At 38.3% G+C, this 18,877-nt stretch overlaps 1 protein-coding gene across 1 annotated transcript in view; it reads left to right on the top strand.

Annotated features, from left to right (window-relative positions):
- Positions 1-2,358: 2,358 nt before the first annotated feature.
- LOC113064023 (sodium-dependent proline transporter-like) overlaps positions 2,359-18,877 on the top strand; it is a 28,197-nt gene continuing 11,678 nt past the window's right edge. Inside the window, exons 1-5 of the mRNA XM_026234524.1 lie at positions 2,359-2,948; positions 3,893-4,118; positions 7,912-8,043; positions 8,270-8,418; positions 8,525-8,568. Of these exons, the coding sequence (XP_026090309.1) occupies positions 2,826-2,948; positions 3,893-4,118; positions 7,912-8,043; positions 8,270-8,418; positions 8,525-8,568 (674 nt within the window). The 5' untranslated portion in view covers positions 2,359-2,825. The remainder of the gene's footprint in view (positions 2,949-3,892; positions 4,119-7,911; positions 8,044-8,269; positions 8,419-8,524; positions 8,569-18,877) is intronic.

Genomic DNA, 18,877 nt, shown 5'->3' with positions numbered 1-18,877 from the left:
ATCTTTTGTGAAGAAGACTGCACTTACAAAAGAGAAACTGGATGGCAGTTTATTTTAAGTTTTCAATTGACTAAAGATATAAGTTATTGTTACATTATGTTGTTAATAAAAGTTTAAAATTTGACAGTGTAATGTGGTACATTGCAAACAAAGGTCAGATATTATATTACATAAAAGTCTAGTTTGAAAAATGACAATCTGTGCTTTAAAGAGAATAAATGTAAAAATCGAGAATCGAATCGAACCGTGACCTTAGAATCGAAAATGCAATCGAATCGAGGATTTGGAGAATCGTGACATCCCTACTCATTCGGGACCACATCAAAGCTAATAGATACGGAACATAAAATAAATAAATATGGAAAAAATAAATAATTCAATCATTCATCCTATGCGTTTGGATAGAATGCTGTCAGTATTTACATATGATTTGACTGTAAAATTCTGAAAGGTGTGCATCATACCTAATGTCACAGCAGAAGAGAAGCACAGACAGATTATCTTCCGAAACAGGTATTTATTGTACAGACACAAAAGTAATGCAATCAGGTAAGTAACTGGGATTAAAGAGTAGTAATGCAAACTTAACTGGTGATAACAGACCTTTCTTTCCACATGTGCAGGTAGCGAGAATGGGATGAATGCAGGCTGAAGTGGACAGAAGACTGGACACCAACAGGTAAGTAGCACAGGTAGGAAGTCGGGTGAGTAGTCCGGAAAAGAGCAACAGGAGCCCTTGATTAGCTGCTGCAGGAGAGTATTCAGATGATTGAGAACATGTGGGTGGAGCTGATGTGGAGCATGTGACTGACTCTGTGACACCTGACACCTACATGAACACTTTATAGTTGGATTTTTGACTGTAAATCATTCTCTTCAAATGTTACTGAGCTTTAAATGATGGTTTATTTTGTGTTTGAGCCCATTCGGCAGTGAAATGCATAACAATATTTACACATGACTTTATAGTTTATTTTAATAAATATCAAAAAAATTAAACATGTGACTGACTGTGTGACACCTGACAGCTAAATGAACACTTTATAGTTGATAAGATAAGACCCAACTTAATATACTTCTCATTATTAAAACATAACTAATGTGGACATGGTATCAGGCTATCTTCCACTTTGAAAAACAGGGTCAGTCTAGCCCCCTATTTCAAAGATATAACACAACAGAAATAAAAAATCCTATACTCTTAAAAATAACATTTTCAAAAGGGAGTTTTTGCATTGATGCCATAGAAGAACTATTTTGGGTTTTCCAAAGTGCCTTTTAGTAAACATTTCTTAAAAGGACCATTTTTTAAATGTGAAGAACATTTTAAAAATCTAAAGCATCCATTCCCACTATAAATAACCTTTTGTGCAATGGTAAGGTTCCTTGGATGTTAAAGTTTCTTCATGGAACCATTAATGGAAATAAAGAACCTTAATTTTTAAGAGTGTTCACATACATCCTAAAATTCAGTATGATTGGCCACTTACAGTTTAAATAAATGCAGTTTGATTGGAAACCAATTCTGCTTATTTCATATAAGAACTTCTGGTTTGGTTTTACAAGTCATCCTAAGCTCTCATTTCAATATCGTGAAAAAGAATATAGCTGCAAGCAGCAATGACGGGCCCAAGCCTCTGCACCACCCAAACCGCCCCCCACATTAAATACATCACGTAGACAAAAATAACTCTGGTGGATAGTGGCTGTTACAGTATGTTACCCATCTTGTAATCACAGACTCAGAGGCAAATTAAAAGTTTAATAATAATATTTAAACTGCAAGATATATATAATAAAGACATATTTTTATTTTATATTAATTTAATTATATAATAGGTTATACAATATTAATATTTATTTCCATTGCTATGTTATGAAATTACTATACGTCATCATATGGGGAGTGACTTGAATAATTACTATTGCATAGTGCTGGTTATTCACTCCCTCCACGACAGTTCCGGCTGGACCTGAGACTCAAACACACAACCTTTGTGTTGCAAGTCTGACTCTCTAACCATCAGGCCAAGATTGCCCCACTATTTTTTTATCTGAACTGTTCCAAACTTGGAATTGTGCATTTTTGTGGCAAACACTATCATCATCAAAGCGTTCTCATGCTCGCGGTAGTCAGAATTAGAATTAGAATTTTAGAATTAGAATATATATATATATATATATATATATAGGATATTTATATTAACTGAATATATATTAGATATTAATTCGATATTTATATTAACTGAATAGAACTATTTAGGTTTATTCCCAATATAAATATATAAAAAACATTTTTTTGCGTTTGTTGTTGACTCATGCCATCACAGACTGCCGTTTCCTGCTGTTGGAGTGAACTTGGTGAAATGGCTTCCTGTTGCATCGAGACCAATTCCTTCGTAGAGTGAGATGTTTGAAAGCTGACAATCGACGGTTTTTTGTTTTTGTCCTACGAAAATAATGCTTTCAAATATGTTGTTATATCTGAGACACATTATCATACCATATATTGAAGCAAACTTGTCAACAAAGAAAGTGACAGTAATTACTGATTAATATTAAAATGACGGAGAAGGGGAATTACCAGTAGTGTTCTTAAGAGGGATATTACGAGTTTACCTGCAGGAAGGTGAGCACTGTGCCGAACACACACACACACACACACACACACACACACCGGCGCCTCCCTTCATCGACAGTTTCTCCCTCCCCCAACCAACATGGATCATCGGAGTCCACCTGCGCTTTTTATTCAAGGTTACTCTGTTTTATTCTAAGGTATCTAAAAAATTACAGTCTGTTTTAAAAGTCAGCCAGGATTTGCGATGAAACCATTAAGTGAACAATGTAGCGAGCATCCGAAGAAAAGCGCTGAGGAGATGCAGAGTGAGGAGACGAGAAACGCACCTGGAAGCGGTGTGACTGTGAGCACTGATCCTACTAGAGAGGTACTTCAAATACACACATACTTATTTAAAACGAGAACATTTTCATGTTTTGATGTTATTTGAGTTTCGAAAGGAATTTGGAGTCGTTTGAACACTTGTTGGCTTGCAGGTCTGTCGAGGTAACACTACCCGTCTGTCCTCATTCCTGTCCATGGCTGCGTTTCAAAACTCTCTTGTGTTGTAGCTTATATATAAATTAAATATTAGTTTGTATTATTAAATATGAGTTAAGCAGTACTTCATCCAAAAATGACAATTCTGACATTATTTATTCATCCCCATTAGGTTCATAAAATGTTTTTGAGGTTGTTGTTTCAGTCACCCTTATATTGCATATTCTTTCCATACAATAAGTGAATGGGGACGGACGGACTCCTGTTCATTTTTTGTATATACCATACCTTTAGGAGTCGCTTACATAATTTAATGTAAGCATGCATTTTGTCAGAATTATAGGCAACCATAAAAAAACTAATAATTATTATGAATATTTTTGATAATATTATTAATATTTATATGGTGAAAAATGCATGCAAATGATGTCATTGTGCGCATTTTTTCAGTAGCGTGTCATCCATGTCCCTTTAGCAATCAAGTTACTTCCCTTTTGGTTCACTTGGAGACACACTACACTGACCAAACTGACCATTAGTTCCTCAATTTGGACTGCATAGTAGTAGTACAGATGAGAAGACAAATAATGTAAAATATATTTAAAAAACCCTAGGCGAAATTTGGTGTTAATAAAACCATGTTGAAGTAGTTTTAAAAGCTAGAAGTTTAAAGGTTTTAAGGGCAGATAGGTAGCAGTGTTCATTTTGACATCACATTTTAGTTTTTAATTTTAGTTCTATATATTCTGGATGACAAAGAGGTGTGCTGTTGATCTGTTATGTGGTTGTGTTAGATCAGAGATCATACGTTTGAAATGATCTTCTTGACAGAATCCAGCACAGCAGAACGGTGTTGTGTCCTCTCATGATGGCATCAGTCCCGTGTCCCAGACTCAAACTGAGCACCAGTCTCCATCCTCTGCACCAGCTCCTCCTGCTCAGCCTCCCAGAGAACAGTGGGGTGGCAAATATGAATTTCTGCTCTCCTGTATTGGCTACTGTGTTGGACTGGGAAATGTTTGGAGGTTCCCCTACCTCTGCTACCGAAATGGAGGAGGTGAGTGACAGTACAGTAAATTTGAAAGCAAATCTGTTAGGATGCACAAAATGTATGATCCACGCTTGAGTTGTAGAACACAAGTTATTTTGTAAAGCAATGGTCACATGTACACTTTTTCAGTAAAATTCAGTCATTTTTATAGGAATCCAGACAATCAGGAGTTTTGCATGAGGGCCAAAATGTTTTGGAAAAAAAGCAGATTCCAACTGCCTGCAGCATAACAACATAAAAGCAGACTCCCCTTGTTTTGTGTGAACCCTAGGTATTTCTAACTGATTCGATCCTAATGATCGGAGTACTCTGTTAGCTTTATATTAAGTGAACATATCTGCTATGTATTTAGGTCCTAGGCCATTAAGTGATTTATAAATAATTAAAAGTACTTTAAAATCTTTAAATTACTGAAAGCTCTAAGGACCTGAGGACTGGTGTGATATGTTCAGATTTTCTGGTTCTACTCAGGATCCTGACAGCAGCGTTCTGGATGAGCTGCAGCTGTCGAATGGTCTTTTTGTAAAGGCCGGTGAGGAACCCATTACAATAGTCCACCCTACTGGTGATGAAGGCATGAACAAGTTTCTCCAAGTTTTGGCTGTAAACAAAACATCTAATTCTTGCAATGTGTTTAAGATGATAGTATGCTGATTTAGTTACTGCTTTGACATGACTACTGATTTTTGACTTGATTTTTAGGTGTTAGACCCCTAGAGTCAAGGTATGCATTCATCTTGAGAATTTTCTTTTCCAAATGCAATGACTTCAGTTTTCTCCTTATTTAACTGACGAAAGTTCTGGCACATCCAACTGTTCATTTCATCAGTGCATTGGCAGAGGGCGTCAATGGGGCTGTAGACATTATGTGATAAGGCTAGGTAATTCTGGGTGTCATCAGCAAAGCTGTGATGAGCAATTTGTTTCATAAACAGGCTAAACAAGAGCGGTGCAGGAATTGAGCCTTGTGGGACTCTGCGTATCATGGGCGTCCACTTAGACCAATGCTCTCTTATATTCACATAATAACCTCTCCCTTCTAAACATGACCTGAACCATTTGAATACAATCCCAGAAAGCCCGACCCAGTTTTCCAGTCTCTGTAGAAGTATGTTATGATCGAAAGTGTCAAACGCAGCAATAAGATCTAGTAGTACCAGCACTGATAATTTGGCCGGCAGCCATATCACCCTGGAGCCCAAGACTGGTTTCCTACTGAAGCTAAGCAGGTCTGAGCCTGGTCAGTACCTGCATGGGAGACCTCCAGGGAAAACTAGGTTGCTGCTGGAAGAGGTGCTAGTGAGCCCAGCAGGGGGTGCTCACCCTGTCGTCTGTGTGGGTCTTAGCGCCCCAGTGTAGTGATGGGGACACTATACTGTCAACAAGCACTGTCCTTCGGATGAGACGTTAGACCGAGGTCTTGACTCTCTGTGATCAGTAAAAATCCCAGGATGTCTTTCGAAAAGAGTAGAGGTGAGACCTCGGCATCCTAGCTAAATTCGCCCATTGGCCTCTGACCATCTTAATGAGCGCTGTCTTGAATTTTTGAAAAGTCCCAGAAAGAAGTGTGTCAACAGTAGCAAAAAGAGTGCGAGTGTTGTTTAAGTTACTTTATATAAGATTTGAGAAAAAAAATAAGCGATTTTATGAACTTCCTGTGTAAATGGGTCTTTCATGTGTAAAACTGGATGTTTGGTCTCCCTAAGCTGAAATCCTGCACTTTGTCCAACCAACCAAAACCAAAAACCTTTCCCTGTAATAGGGAGGAGGGCACATTCCTCTTTAAACCACTGAAACAAATTAGCCCAGACCATGAAGGCCCAAAAAAAAGGAAGAAATTTGCAATGTAAAGATGGTTATACAAATGAAGAGACCTGTTCATGGATTGTTGGAGGGTAGAAAAGCACATTTCCTTGAGCTGGACTTAAAGGTCCTGTTTTTCGTGCTTTTCTGAAGCTTTGATTGTGTTTACAGTGTGCAATATAACATGTTTTCATGTTTTGCGTGTAAAAAAACCCACAGTATTTTTAAACAAATTCACCTATTTGTATACCACTGTTTTCACTGTCATAAAAACGGGCTGATGACTTCCTTGTTCTATGAAGCCCCTCCTCCAGAAATACGTAGCGAGTTCTGATTGTGCCAGCGGTTCCTGTGTTGTGATTCGACACCAGCTTAGCGCACACTGCCCTCCTGGAAACGCGATTGAGCTAGTTTTGGATTAGTTTTGAGAAGCAACTGGGCAGGATTTGTTTTGAAAACCTGGCAATCCTGATCTGAACCATAGACCATAAAAGAACGCACGTGCTGGAGATTTACTTTTCACAGGAGCATTTTTACTGACGAGATGCACATGAAAATCGCATTCTATTTTTTTGCACAGCCCTAACATCTAGTTAACAAAGCTAAACAGCATTGCCCTTTGTGTAATAAGTTACAGAAACTGTTAAAAGCACAAACTTAAATAATAAAATACACTTACCGGTAGTGGTTCATAAACAACGCCTTCTCCAGACAAAGAGGGAACTGCTCCATCTTTCAAGAATAATCTTTGTGCGAATCCGGCATTAAACTGATTGAGATTGAGGAAGCTGTCCTCAACAAAATGTGCTGCACATAGTTTTACATGTGGATTATAATTTTCGGGAACCGAGTTAAACATAAATTGTAACCATTAATCTCCAAGTACAGCGTCCCTGGGAAGCCCAAACAAAGATGATTGGACAAAGATGAAAATAACAGCGTTTCGACCACACATGGCGACAAACACAAACACAACTCTTCCTCTTCTCCATCGGAGCGCAACAAGGCCACGTCCCCCTTTTTGTGTATTCATGTGGGCGGAGGTTAGTCAAAAAACTGTTTTAGTTACGTCATTACTGCAGGAACTAGAGGGATGTAGTCCAAACGGGTCGTTTTTTGTAGGCGAATTCTGTTAAATAAAATATCTCGCTTGGCATTGAACTTTGAGCTTTGGAATTTTACAGATATTATTTATACTCTAACAACAACATTACACACAAACTAAAGTTTAAAACATGGGATCACGAAGAACGGGATCCTTTAAACGAGATTCAATGTATTATGTTTCATGTTAAAATAGTTTATTCTTAAAAATGAGAGACAAAGAAAAAAACAAAAAAACAAACAGGACTAATTTCATGGATTGGCAAACAACACTTTGAAAGGTCAACTCTGAACCAAGCTAAATACCAGAATTGAAACCAATGAGAGCCGGTGGTATGTGAAAGTGTATACTGAAATCGCTCCCTTTCTCTTACATATTACACACCAAAATATGCATACACACAGAAACACACACTGTTGATTCAGTTCCGTTCATGAAATGATTAGTTAAATCCAGACTTGAATTCCAGATACTTGAAATACAGAAGGATTTGCAATATATATTCTATTTGTAACATTGTTATTTTATGGTTTTAGTAGACTTTATTTGATGTGAAATGTGTGAATAATACAAAGATGGGAAAAATCTCATCAACAAATGCCTGTGATGTTAGGAATGTGGAGTCACTGGCACAAATGACATAATTTGGGGTTGTGATTTAGTGGTTTCATGCACATGCTTTAACTTGTTGAGCTGTGGTGCTTATGCGGGTGAACTTTGAATTTAACCCATATTTTTGAAATCCAACCTCCTCATTCCATCGCTTTCTGTATTGTTTACTGTTGGTTAAAAATACACCAATAAATATTAACAAAAGTAATAAAAGTGTATATATATAGGCATAAAACAAGTTTATGAGTTTATGAAGTCTTGAATCTTGACTGGTTGCAGGTGTTTTTCTCATCCCATACTTCATCATGCTCTTCTTCACGGGAATGCCTCTCTTCCTCATGGAGCTCAGCCTGGGCCAGTATGGAGCCGCAGGTCCCATCACCGTCTGGAAGTGCTGTCCCCTCCTCAAAGGTTGCAATATACATGTAATTCATCAATTCAGTGGCTTAATCATGATTTGTAAATTGGGCTGTGATTTATCTAAATTTGGTTTTGAGATATATTCATTATTCAAAGTCTCGTAGCTCCACTTTGCATAAAAAGTAAAAATTTATTGTCCTCTTATTTTGTAATAATCAGTAATTAAATACAGGGCTAAACATGTGGAAATGACTGTGTTGTCCTGGTCTCGTTGCAGGGATTGGTATAGGGATGTTGTGTGTGTCCATTCTTGTATGTCTCTATTATAATGTCATTATCGCTTGGACATTCTACTACCTGGGCAGTTCTTTCCAGAGTCCTCTGCCCTGGTCATGTGATGCTCTTCATAACATTCCCTTTTGTCAAGTAAGTCTCACTTGTCTCCTAGTAGGTTTACATTGAATTTTAAACAACTGATTATTATCTACATTATCATCCAGATTAATCAAATATGTCTTTGTTTTCTCTACAGAACAAAACTAATGTCACACAAAGCCCCTCTGAAGTCTTCTGGAAGTAAGAATTTGCAATTATTTAGGGGTGCACCGATATTGATATTGGTTCATTTCTGTTACAAGATTTATGAATATGATTTATTCCTTTGGTTTCTATACCCAGTATTGAAAAAAGTGTTATTGCTGCATCGCTACAATTATTATTATTTTTTCTCAGTTTCTCTATATACATTTACTAAACTAGTCTGTAAATTACATTCCTTCAGAAATAAATACAATTAAATGATTAAAGCTGCAAGCAGCGATGAACGGGCCCTCGCACCCGGGCTCACCGGCAGCGAGTGGCTTCAGTGTAAAGGTGTACGGTGAGAAATATGCAATTAAACCCATATATATAAGTAGAATATATTAATGTTTATTCCATATATATGACAATCTTCCGACTGCCAGTAGGTGGCGCTATCATTATAATGGAATATTGCCCTTTCAGATGTGTTCAAGGCAGGACTCTTATCGAACATGTGAAGTTTGGGGAAGATCGAACAAATTATGCCTGAGTTACAACAACTTCTCTTGCTGTGGCGAGACATCAAAATTTGTCATGACGCCATGGACATGCCCTTTAACAAAAACTCAAGATCTCCACAAGTTAACATTGCACAGGCCTTTAGATTAGACTGACTACAAAAAATACATTAATCTCAAAAAAATTCTAGGAGTAGTTTGTCACAGCATACATCATGTCACTTCCTGTTGCCAGCAGGTGGCGCTATGACTATAACTGAATATGGGCATGTAGATCTGTTAACGGCAGAAGTCTTATCTAACATGTGAAGTTTGGGGCAGATTGGACATTGTAAGTCTGAGTAACAGCAACTTCCTTTTTCATGGCGAAACATCGAATTTTGTCAGGCCGCCATGGACACGCCCTTTAACGAAACCTCAAAATCTTCGCAATTTAACATCGCAAACGCCTTTAGATTTAACTGACCAAGTTTGGTGTTGATCTGAATATATCTCTAGGAGTAGTTTGTTAAAGTACAAACCCTGAAAATGGCAAAAACAACGCCAATTTTGCAGATAAAATTCTAAATAACCGACTTCCCGATGGGATTCGGATTTCGTAACATGGGACTTTTTTGTAGGTATTGGTGTGTTACATGTGTGTACCGATTTTTGTACATGTACGTGAAAAATAGCTTGAGGTGCACTCCATTAAATGTGCATATGCACTCCGTTGAAAGTTTATAGGTGGCGCTATCGAGCCATTTTGCCACACCCGATGGAATATTGGCCTTCAGATCTGTTCAGGCCAGGACCCTTATCACACATGTGAAGTTTGGGTAAGATCGGACACTTTATGCCTGAGTTATAACATCTTTTATTCCCATGACGAGACATCGAACTTCGTCACGGCGCCATGGACACGCCTTTTAACAAAAACTCAAGATCTTCACAACTAAACATCACACAGGTCTTTAGATTAGACTGACCACAAAAAAGACATTGATGTCATAAAATTTCTAGAAATAGTCTGTCACAGTGTAAAAATATGTCACTTCCTGTTGCCAATAGGTGGCGCTATGACTATAACTGAATATGGGCATGTAGATCTGTTCAGGTTAAGAGTCTCATCCAACATGTGAAGTTTGGGGCAGATTGCACATTGTATGTCTGAGTTACAGCAACTTCCTTTTTCATGGTGAAATATCGAAATTTGTCAGGCCGCCATGGACACGCCCTTTAACGAAACCTCAAGTGCTTCGCAATTTAACATCGCAAATGGCTTTAGATTACACTGACCAAGTTTGGTGTTGATCTCAATAAATCTCTAGGAGGAGTTCGTTAAAGTACAACCCCTGAAAATGGCAAAAGCAACACCAATTCTGAAGGGAAAATTCAAAATAACCGACTTCCTGTTGGGATCCGGATTTCGTACCAAGAGACTTTTTTGTAGATATTGGTGAGTTACATGTGTGTACCAATTTTTGTACATGTACGTGAAACATAGCTCGAGGCGCACTCCGTTGAAAGTTTATAGGTGGCGCTATCGAGCCATTCTGCCACACCCGGTGGAATATTGGCCTGCAGATCTGTTCAGGCCAGGACTCTTATCACACATGTGAAGTTTGGGGAAGATCGGACATTTTATGCCTGAGTTATAACATCTTTTATTCCCATGGCGAGACATCGAACTTCGTCGCGGCGCCATGAACAAGCCTTGTAACGAAAACTCAAGATCTTCACAACTGAACATCGCACAGGCCTTTAGATTAGACTGACCACAAAAAAGACATTGATGTCATAAAATTTCTAGGAGTAGTTCGTCGCAGCGTAAAATATGTCACTTCCTGTTGCCAATAGGTGGCGCTATGACTATAACTGAATATGGGCATGTCAATCTGTTCAGGTTCGGAGTCTCATCAAACATGTGAAGTTTGGGGCAGATTGGACATTGTATGTGTGAGTTATAGCAACTTCATTTTTCATGGCGAATCATCGAAATTCGCCAGGCCGCCACGGACACGCCCTTCAACGAAAACTCAAGATCTTCGCAATTTAACATCGCAAAGGCCTTTAGATTAGGCATACCAAATTTGGTGTTGATTTGAAGAACTCTCTAGGAGGAGTTCGTTAAAATACAACACATGGAAATGACCAAAATTACACAAAATATGCTCATAATATTAAAAATAACCGACTTCCTGTTGGGTTTAGAATTTCGCTCCAAGAGTCTTTTTTGTAGGTATTGGTGTGTTACATATGTGTGCCAATTTCCGTGCATGTATGTGAAACATAGCTGGAAGGCTGTTGATTTTCTTGGTATAGGTGGCGCTGTCGAGCCATTTTGCCACACCCTCTTCTGAATCCTATATCAGACGAAAATTTTCACCAGGTTTGACGCGTGTGCAAAGTTTCATGACTTTTTGAGCATGTTAAAGCCCTCAAAAATGCGATTCATTCGGGAGAAGAAGAAGAAGAATAATAATAATAAATATAGCTGCAAGCAGCGATGTCGGGCTCAAGCCATCAGTGCAACGCCACCCCCGGTGGCATCGGGAAAACTGTGCCCAGCGGGCATAAGCATTTACAGTAACCCTCTGACAATCAAGTTTTAAGGGATGCGGCAGTTAAAGGGTTAATCCGACCAATCTAGACTTTGAAATCACATACACAGAACAATATATATAACTTTAGTAACACTTTATTTTAATATTTATAAAAAATGTATAAGGTGTGCATTGTAGCTGACACCTATATGAACACATTACAATTGTTTTATGACTGCAAGTCTTTCTTCTCAAATGCTATTGAGCTTCAAATTTGCATTTGAGCCCATGTGAAAAAGTAGCATAATTTACATATGACTTACAGTTTGTTGTAATAAATATCAAACATTCAATTTAATTGTGCATTATAGCTGTCACCTAGATGAACAATTACAGTTGTTTTTATGACTGTAAGTCATTATCTTCAAATGCTACTGACGTTAGAAAAGTGTATAACAATAGCACATGTAACTTTAGAGACCGGCCCTAAATTTGAGACTCTAGAAAGTCCAATGTCAAGACAACTTGATGCCTGTTTTATTTTCTTTAGTTTTCTTTTCTCTGTGCCGGATTGCTGATGTCCTATACCCAGGCATAGATGTCCATCCATCAATTACGAACATTCAGCCGCAAACATGAGGTGTGAGCGGTCGCGAGCGCGGATGGGAGAATGGCGCATGTTTTTTTTTTTGTTTTTTTGAGCAACTGGGATGGTGCCCCCTCTGGGAGTTGGTGCCCTAAGAAGACTGCATACTATGCATATAGGGAGCAGCGGTACAATCTCGAAGATATATTCCTCAAACCATCTTACAAGAGGAGGTGATGCTAATCCTTCAAGAATCGCATAAAAGCTATTCAAGTGTACAGTTTCCTTTTATTGCATCTTGAAATAAATATTTCTGAATTCTGAATCAAACTGGGTTGTGTTTATTTATTTATTTTATAAGACAACTGAGACTTTAATCTCCTTTGTAATATATGTGCTTTTAAACCAAGAACAATTTATTTATGGATGTATTACTGCTTAATAATGACTATTATTAAGGGAAAAGGCTTTATAATCATGAACTATTTACTAATGCTTAGCTAATGAGTGCAATTATTATAAAGTGTTACCATTGCATATACTAATGTTAACAAATTAGACATTATTTTACAGTGTTACCAAATCCTTAAATAATGTATTAGTGTTTTGTAATGATTTTAATGACCTATAAGCATTTGTGAAATAGTTTTGCTTGCATTGCAGCTTTATCTGTCAGTTGAAGAGTTTTACTGTTACATCCATGAGATTAATAAATGTCATGTCACGTCACAGGTTGTCATAGGTCAGTATCAAATGAGTTTGAAATTATTATTTGCAGCACAAATTAGGGTTCTTAGGATGTTTTTAAATCCCTAAAACTGTCAGAAAAGGATAAGGCCTAAGAGATTTCTTAACCTGTAATGAAAGGAAAAAACACCACCATTAGCAACAACAAAAACAATAACAATTTAAAATATAGATTTTTTTTTCCTGATTATTAAAGGGATGATTAGGTCTCTCTCTCTCTCTCTCTCTGCCAGACAGCCCCTCCCTACAGTCCACACACACTGTCACAGTCACCAACCCCCTCACACTCCCCCTCCCTCTCCCCCTCCCTTCCCTCACACAGACAGGGTGGCCAGAGTGAGATCATGTCAGTTGAGAAGTCTGACAGTTTTTTAATTTTCCTTTATCCATACAGTGTTGTAAAGTCGTGAAACTATGCATATTTCCTCAGAATGATTTGATCTTTGTATGAAAAAATGCTTTGAAGTGTTTGGAAGCTGCAATTTAAACATACAAGACAATTAATGTTTCCCTTTTTACTGTCATTTCAAAAATTCACCACGACAAAACCGTTCAAGCTAACCAAAATCCGTTCGCAATTTAAGTTCCTCAATGGTTTTTCTTAATGTAGACAAAGTTTGGTGTGTATAGTGTACTTCCCCTGGGAGGAGTATGCATTAATTCACAAAAGAAAATTCCCAAAAATCCATATTCAAGTCAAAATAGCCAACTTCCTGTTGGTCGTAGCTTATGACTGCGAATTAGAAAGTTGTCCGTCTTGATAAGAACAATTTATGTACCAAGTTTGGTGTCTGTAGCTAAAACTAATCCCCCCACTTTTGACAAAAGGTGGCGCTATAGAGTGCCTCTTCCACGCCCTTTAAAAAGCTTTTGCCATGGTCTAGCTATCTTTAATACTGATATCTGTTTCGAGTTTCATGTAAATCTGAGCTAGTTATCTGCCTAAAAATCACCAGAACAGAACATTCAAGTTTGACACGTTGCCATGGCAACACTATATTAGATATAAATATCCTCACGACAGATTGTCTTCGGCTGTGTTTTGTCATTATTCTGATGAAGTTTGAAGCAAATCAAGTAAAAATAAGATGCTGAATTCAAAGCGTTCTGAAAATGATTCACTTCCTGCTGCCAGTTGGTGGCGCTATAACTTTGACTCCTAAAAGTCACATATATACGATCGGTATCATACAACGAACAAACCAATTAAGTTTGATCAAATTCAGCAAATGTATGTGGATGTTATTATACATTTCCTGTTTCTCATTTCTCGCCATAATTTCAACGCCTCGCCACGGGCAAACCGTTCGAGATATCAAAAATCTCTTCGCAATTTAGCATCCCCAATGTCTTGAGATCATGTTCACCGAGTTTTGTGGTGAACGGGTGGAGTTCCTCAGAGGAGTATATCAAATTCCAGAGCATGTGTTTTTCATAAAACCCTAAATAGCCAACTTCCTGTTGGGCGGAGCTTATGACATGCAGTGTGAAAGTTGTTTGGTTTGATGAGTTATATATATGTACCAAGTTTCATATGTATACGTGCAAGTATGCATGATATATGGCCCTCGGTACTACAGGGGGCGCTGTAGAGCCCCTGTGCCACGCCCGTGTATCAGACTCTGCCCGGCCCTAATGGCCGCAGGTTCCAAGGTGTGTGCCAATTTTCAAGAGTTTTTGAGCATGTTAAGGACCCCAAAAGCCCCCGAAACCTTAGAAAAAAATTAGAAGAATAAAAAAAAAAAAAAAAAAAAAAAAAATAATCCTAAGGAAAACAATAGGGCTCTCGCCCTCCAGGCTTGAGCCCTAATTAAAGCTGCAAGCAGCGATGAACGGGCCCTCGCACCCGGGCTCACCGGCAGCGAGTGGCTTTAGTTAATAGGTGAACGGTGAGAAATATGCGTTTAAACTCATAAATATAAGTAGAATATATCAATGTTTATTCAATATATGTGCCAATCTTCCTGTTGCCAGCAGGTGGCGCTATCATTATAATGGAATATTTGCCTTCAGATGTGTTCAGGGCAGGACTTTTATCGAACATGTGAGGTTTGGGGAGGATTGGACATTTTATGCCTGAGTTACAACAACATCCTATTTCATGGCGAAACAATGAAATTTGTCAGGCCGCCATGGACACGCCCTTTAACGAAACCTCAAGATCTTCGCAATTTAAGATCGCAAAAGGCTTTAGATTACACTGACCAAGTTTGGTGTTGATCTGAATAAATATCTAGGAGGAGTTCGTTAAAGTACAACCCCTGAAAATGGCCAAAACAACACTAATTTTGCAGAGAATATTCCAAATAACTGACTTCCTGTTGGGATTCGGACTTCGTACCAAGAGACTTTTTCGTAGATATTGGTGTGTTACATATGTGTACCGATTTTTGTACATGTACGTGAAACATAGCTCAAGGCGCACTCCGTTTAAAGTGTATACGCACTCCGTTGAAAGTGTATAGGTGGCGCTATTGAGCCATTTTGCCACACTCGATGGAATATTGGCCTTCAGATCTGTCCAGGCCAGGACCCTTATCACACAAGTGAAGTTTGGGCAAGATCGGACATTTTATGCCTGAGTTATAACATCTTTTATTCCCATGGCGAGACATTGAACTTCATCACGGCGCCATGGACACACCTTTTAACAAAAACTCAAGATCTTCACAACTAAACATCACACAGGTCTTTAGATTAGACTGACCACAAAAAAGACATTGATGTCATAAAATTTCTAGGAGTAGTTTGTCGCAGTGTAAAATATGTAACTTCCTGTTGCCAATAGGTGGCGCTATGACTATAACTGAATATTGGCATGTAGATCTGTTCAGGTCAAGAGTCTTATCCAACATGTGAAGTTTGGGGCAGATTGGACATTGTATGTCTGAGTTACAGCAACTTCCTTTTTCATGGCGAAACATCGAAATTTGTCAGGCCGCCATGGACCCGCCCTTTAACGAAACCTCAAGTCCTTCGCAATTTATTATCGCAAAGGGCTTTAGATTACACTGACCAAGTTTGGTGTTGATCTGAATAAATCTCTAGGAGGAGTTCGTTAAAGTACAACCCCTGAAAATGGCAAAAACAACAGCAATTTTGAAGGGAAAATTCAAAATAACCGACTTCCTGTTGGGATCCGGATTTCGTACCAAGAGACTTTTTTGTAGGTATTGGAGTGTTACATGTGTGTACCAATTTTTGTACATGTACGTGAAACATAGCTCGAGGCGCACTCCGTTGAAAGTGTATAGGTGGCGCTATAGAGCCATTCTGCCACACCCGGTGGAATATTGGCCTGAAGATCTGTTCAGGCCAGGACTCTTATCACACATGTGAAGTTTGGGGTAGATCGGACATCTTATGCCTGAGTTATAACATCTTTTATTCGCATGGCGAGACATCGAACTTCGTCGCGGCGCCATGAACAAGCCTTTTAACGAAAACTCAAGATCTTCACAACTGAACATCGCACAGGCCTTTAGATTAGACTGACCACAAAAAAGACATTGATGTCATAAAATTTCTAGGAGTAGTTCGTCGCAGCGTAAAATATGTCACTTCCTGTTGCCAATAGGTGGCGCTATGACTATAACTTAATATGGGCATGTCAATCTGTTCAGGTTCGGAGTCTCATCAAACATGTGAAGTTTGGGGCAGATTGGTCATTGTATGTGTGAGTTATAGCAACTTCATTTTTCATGGCGAATCATCGAAATTCGCCAGGCCGCCACGGACACGCCCTTCAACGAAAAGTCAGGATCTTCGCAATTTAACATCGCAAAGGCCTTTAGATTAGGCATACCAAATTTGGTGTTGATTTGAAGAACTCTCTAGGAGGAGTTCGTTAAAATACAACACATGGAAATGACCAAAATTACACAAAATATGCTCATAATATTAAAAATAACCGACTTCCTGTTGGGTTTAGAATTTCGCTCCAAGAGTCTTTTTTGTAGGTATTGCTGTGTTACAAATGTGTGCCAATTTTCGTGCATGTACGTGAAACATAGCTGGAAGGCTGTTGATTTTCTTGGTATAGGTGGCGCTGTCGAGCCATTTTGCCACACCCTCTTCTGAATCCTATATCAGACGAAAATTTTCACCAGGTTTGACGAGTGTGCAAAGTTTCATGACTTTTTGAGCATGTTAAAGCCCTCAAAAATGCGATTCATTCGGGAGAAGAAGAAGAAGAAGAATAATAATAATAAAAAACAAAGCAGATACAAGAGGGTCCTCGCACCTCGGTGCTCGGGCCCTAAATATAGCTGCAAGCAGCGATGTCGGGCTCAAGCCATCAGTGCAACGCCACCCCGGTGGCATCGGGAAAACTGTGCCCAGCGGGCATAAGCATTTACAGTAACCCTCTGACAATCAAGTTTTAAGGGATGCGGCAGTTAAAGGGTTAATCCGACCAATCTAGACTTTGAAATCACATACACAGAACAATATATATAACTTTAGTAACACTTTATTTTAATATTTATAAAAAATGTATAAGGTGTGCATTGTAGCTGACACCTATATGAACACATTACAATTGTTTTATGACTGCAAGTCTTTCTTCTCAAATGCTATTGAGCTTCAAATTTGCATTTGAGCCCATGTGAAAAAGTAGCATAATTTACATATGACTTACAGTTTGTTGTAATAAATATCAAACATTCAATTTAATTGTGCATTATAGCTGTCACCTAGATGAACAATTACAGTTGTTTTTATGACTGTAAGTCATTATCTTCAAATGCTACTGACGTTAGAAAAGTGTATAACAATAGCACATGTAACTTTAGAGACCGGCCCTAAATTTGAGACTCTAGAAAGTCCAATGTCAAGACAACTTGATGCCTGTTTTATTTTCTTTAGTTTTCTTTTCTCTGTGCCGGATTGCTGATGTCCTATACCCAGGCATAGATGTCCATCCATCAATTACGAACATTCAGCCGCAAACATGAGGTGTGAGCGGTCGCGAGCGCGGATGGGAGAATGGCGCATGTTTTTTTTTTTGTTTTTTTGAGCAACTGGGATGGTGCCCCCTCTGGGAGTTGGTGCCCTAAGAAGACTGCATACTATGCATATAGGGAGCAGCGGTACAATCTCGAAGATATATTCCTCAAACCATCTTACAAGAGGAGGTGATGCTAATCCTTCAAGAATCGCATAAAAGCTATTCAAGTGTACAGTTTCCTTTTATTGCATCTTGAAATAAATATTTCTGAATTCTGAATCAAACTGGGTTGTGTTTATTTATTTATTTTATAAGACAACTGAGACTTTAATCTCCTTTGTAATATATGTGCTTTTAAACCAAGAACAATTTATTTATGGATGTATTACTGCTTAATAATGACTATTATTAAGGGAAAAGGCTTTATAATCATGAACTATTTACTAATGCTTAGCTAATGAGTGCAATTATTATAAAGTGTTACCATTGCATATACTAATGTTAACAAATTAGACATTATTTTACAGTGTTACCAAATCCTTAAATAATGTATTAGTGTTTTGTAATGATTTTAATGACCTATAAGCATTTGTGAAATAGTTTTGCTTGCATTGCAGCTTTATCTGTCAGTTGAAGAGTTTTACTGTTACATCCATGAGATTAATAAATGTCATGTCACGTCACAGGTTGTCATAGGTCAGTATCAAATGAGTTTGAAATTATTATTTGCAGCACAAATTAGGGTTCTTAGGATGTTTTTAAATCCCTAAAACTGTCAGAAAAGGATAAGGCCTAAGAGATTTCTTAACCTGTAATGAAAGGAAAAAACACCACCATTAGCAACAACAAAAACAATAACAATTTAAAATATAGATTTTTTTTTCCTGATTATTAAAGGGATGATTAGGTCTCTCTCTCTCTCTCTCTCTGCCAGACAGCCCCTCCCTACAGTCCACACACACTGTCACAGTCACCAACCCCCTCACACTCCCCCTCCCTCTCCCCCTCCCTTCCCTCACACAGACAGGGTGGCCAGAGT

The sequence above is a fragment of the Carassius auratus genome, chromosome 46, assembly GCF_003368295.1.
Source record: "Carassius auratus strain Wakin chromosome 46, ASM336829v1, whole genome shotgun sequence".
Lineage (NCBI taxonomy): Eukaryota > Metazoa > Chordata > Actinopteri > Cypriniformes > Cyprinidae > Carassius > Carassius auratus.
This window is presented reverse-complemented; position numbering and strand designations above follow the sequence as displayed.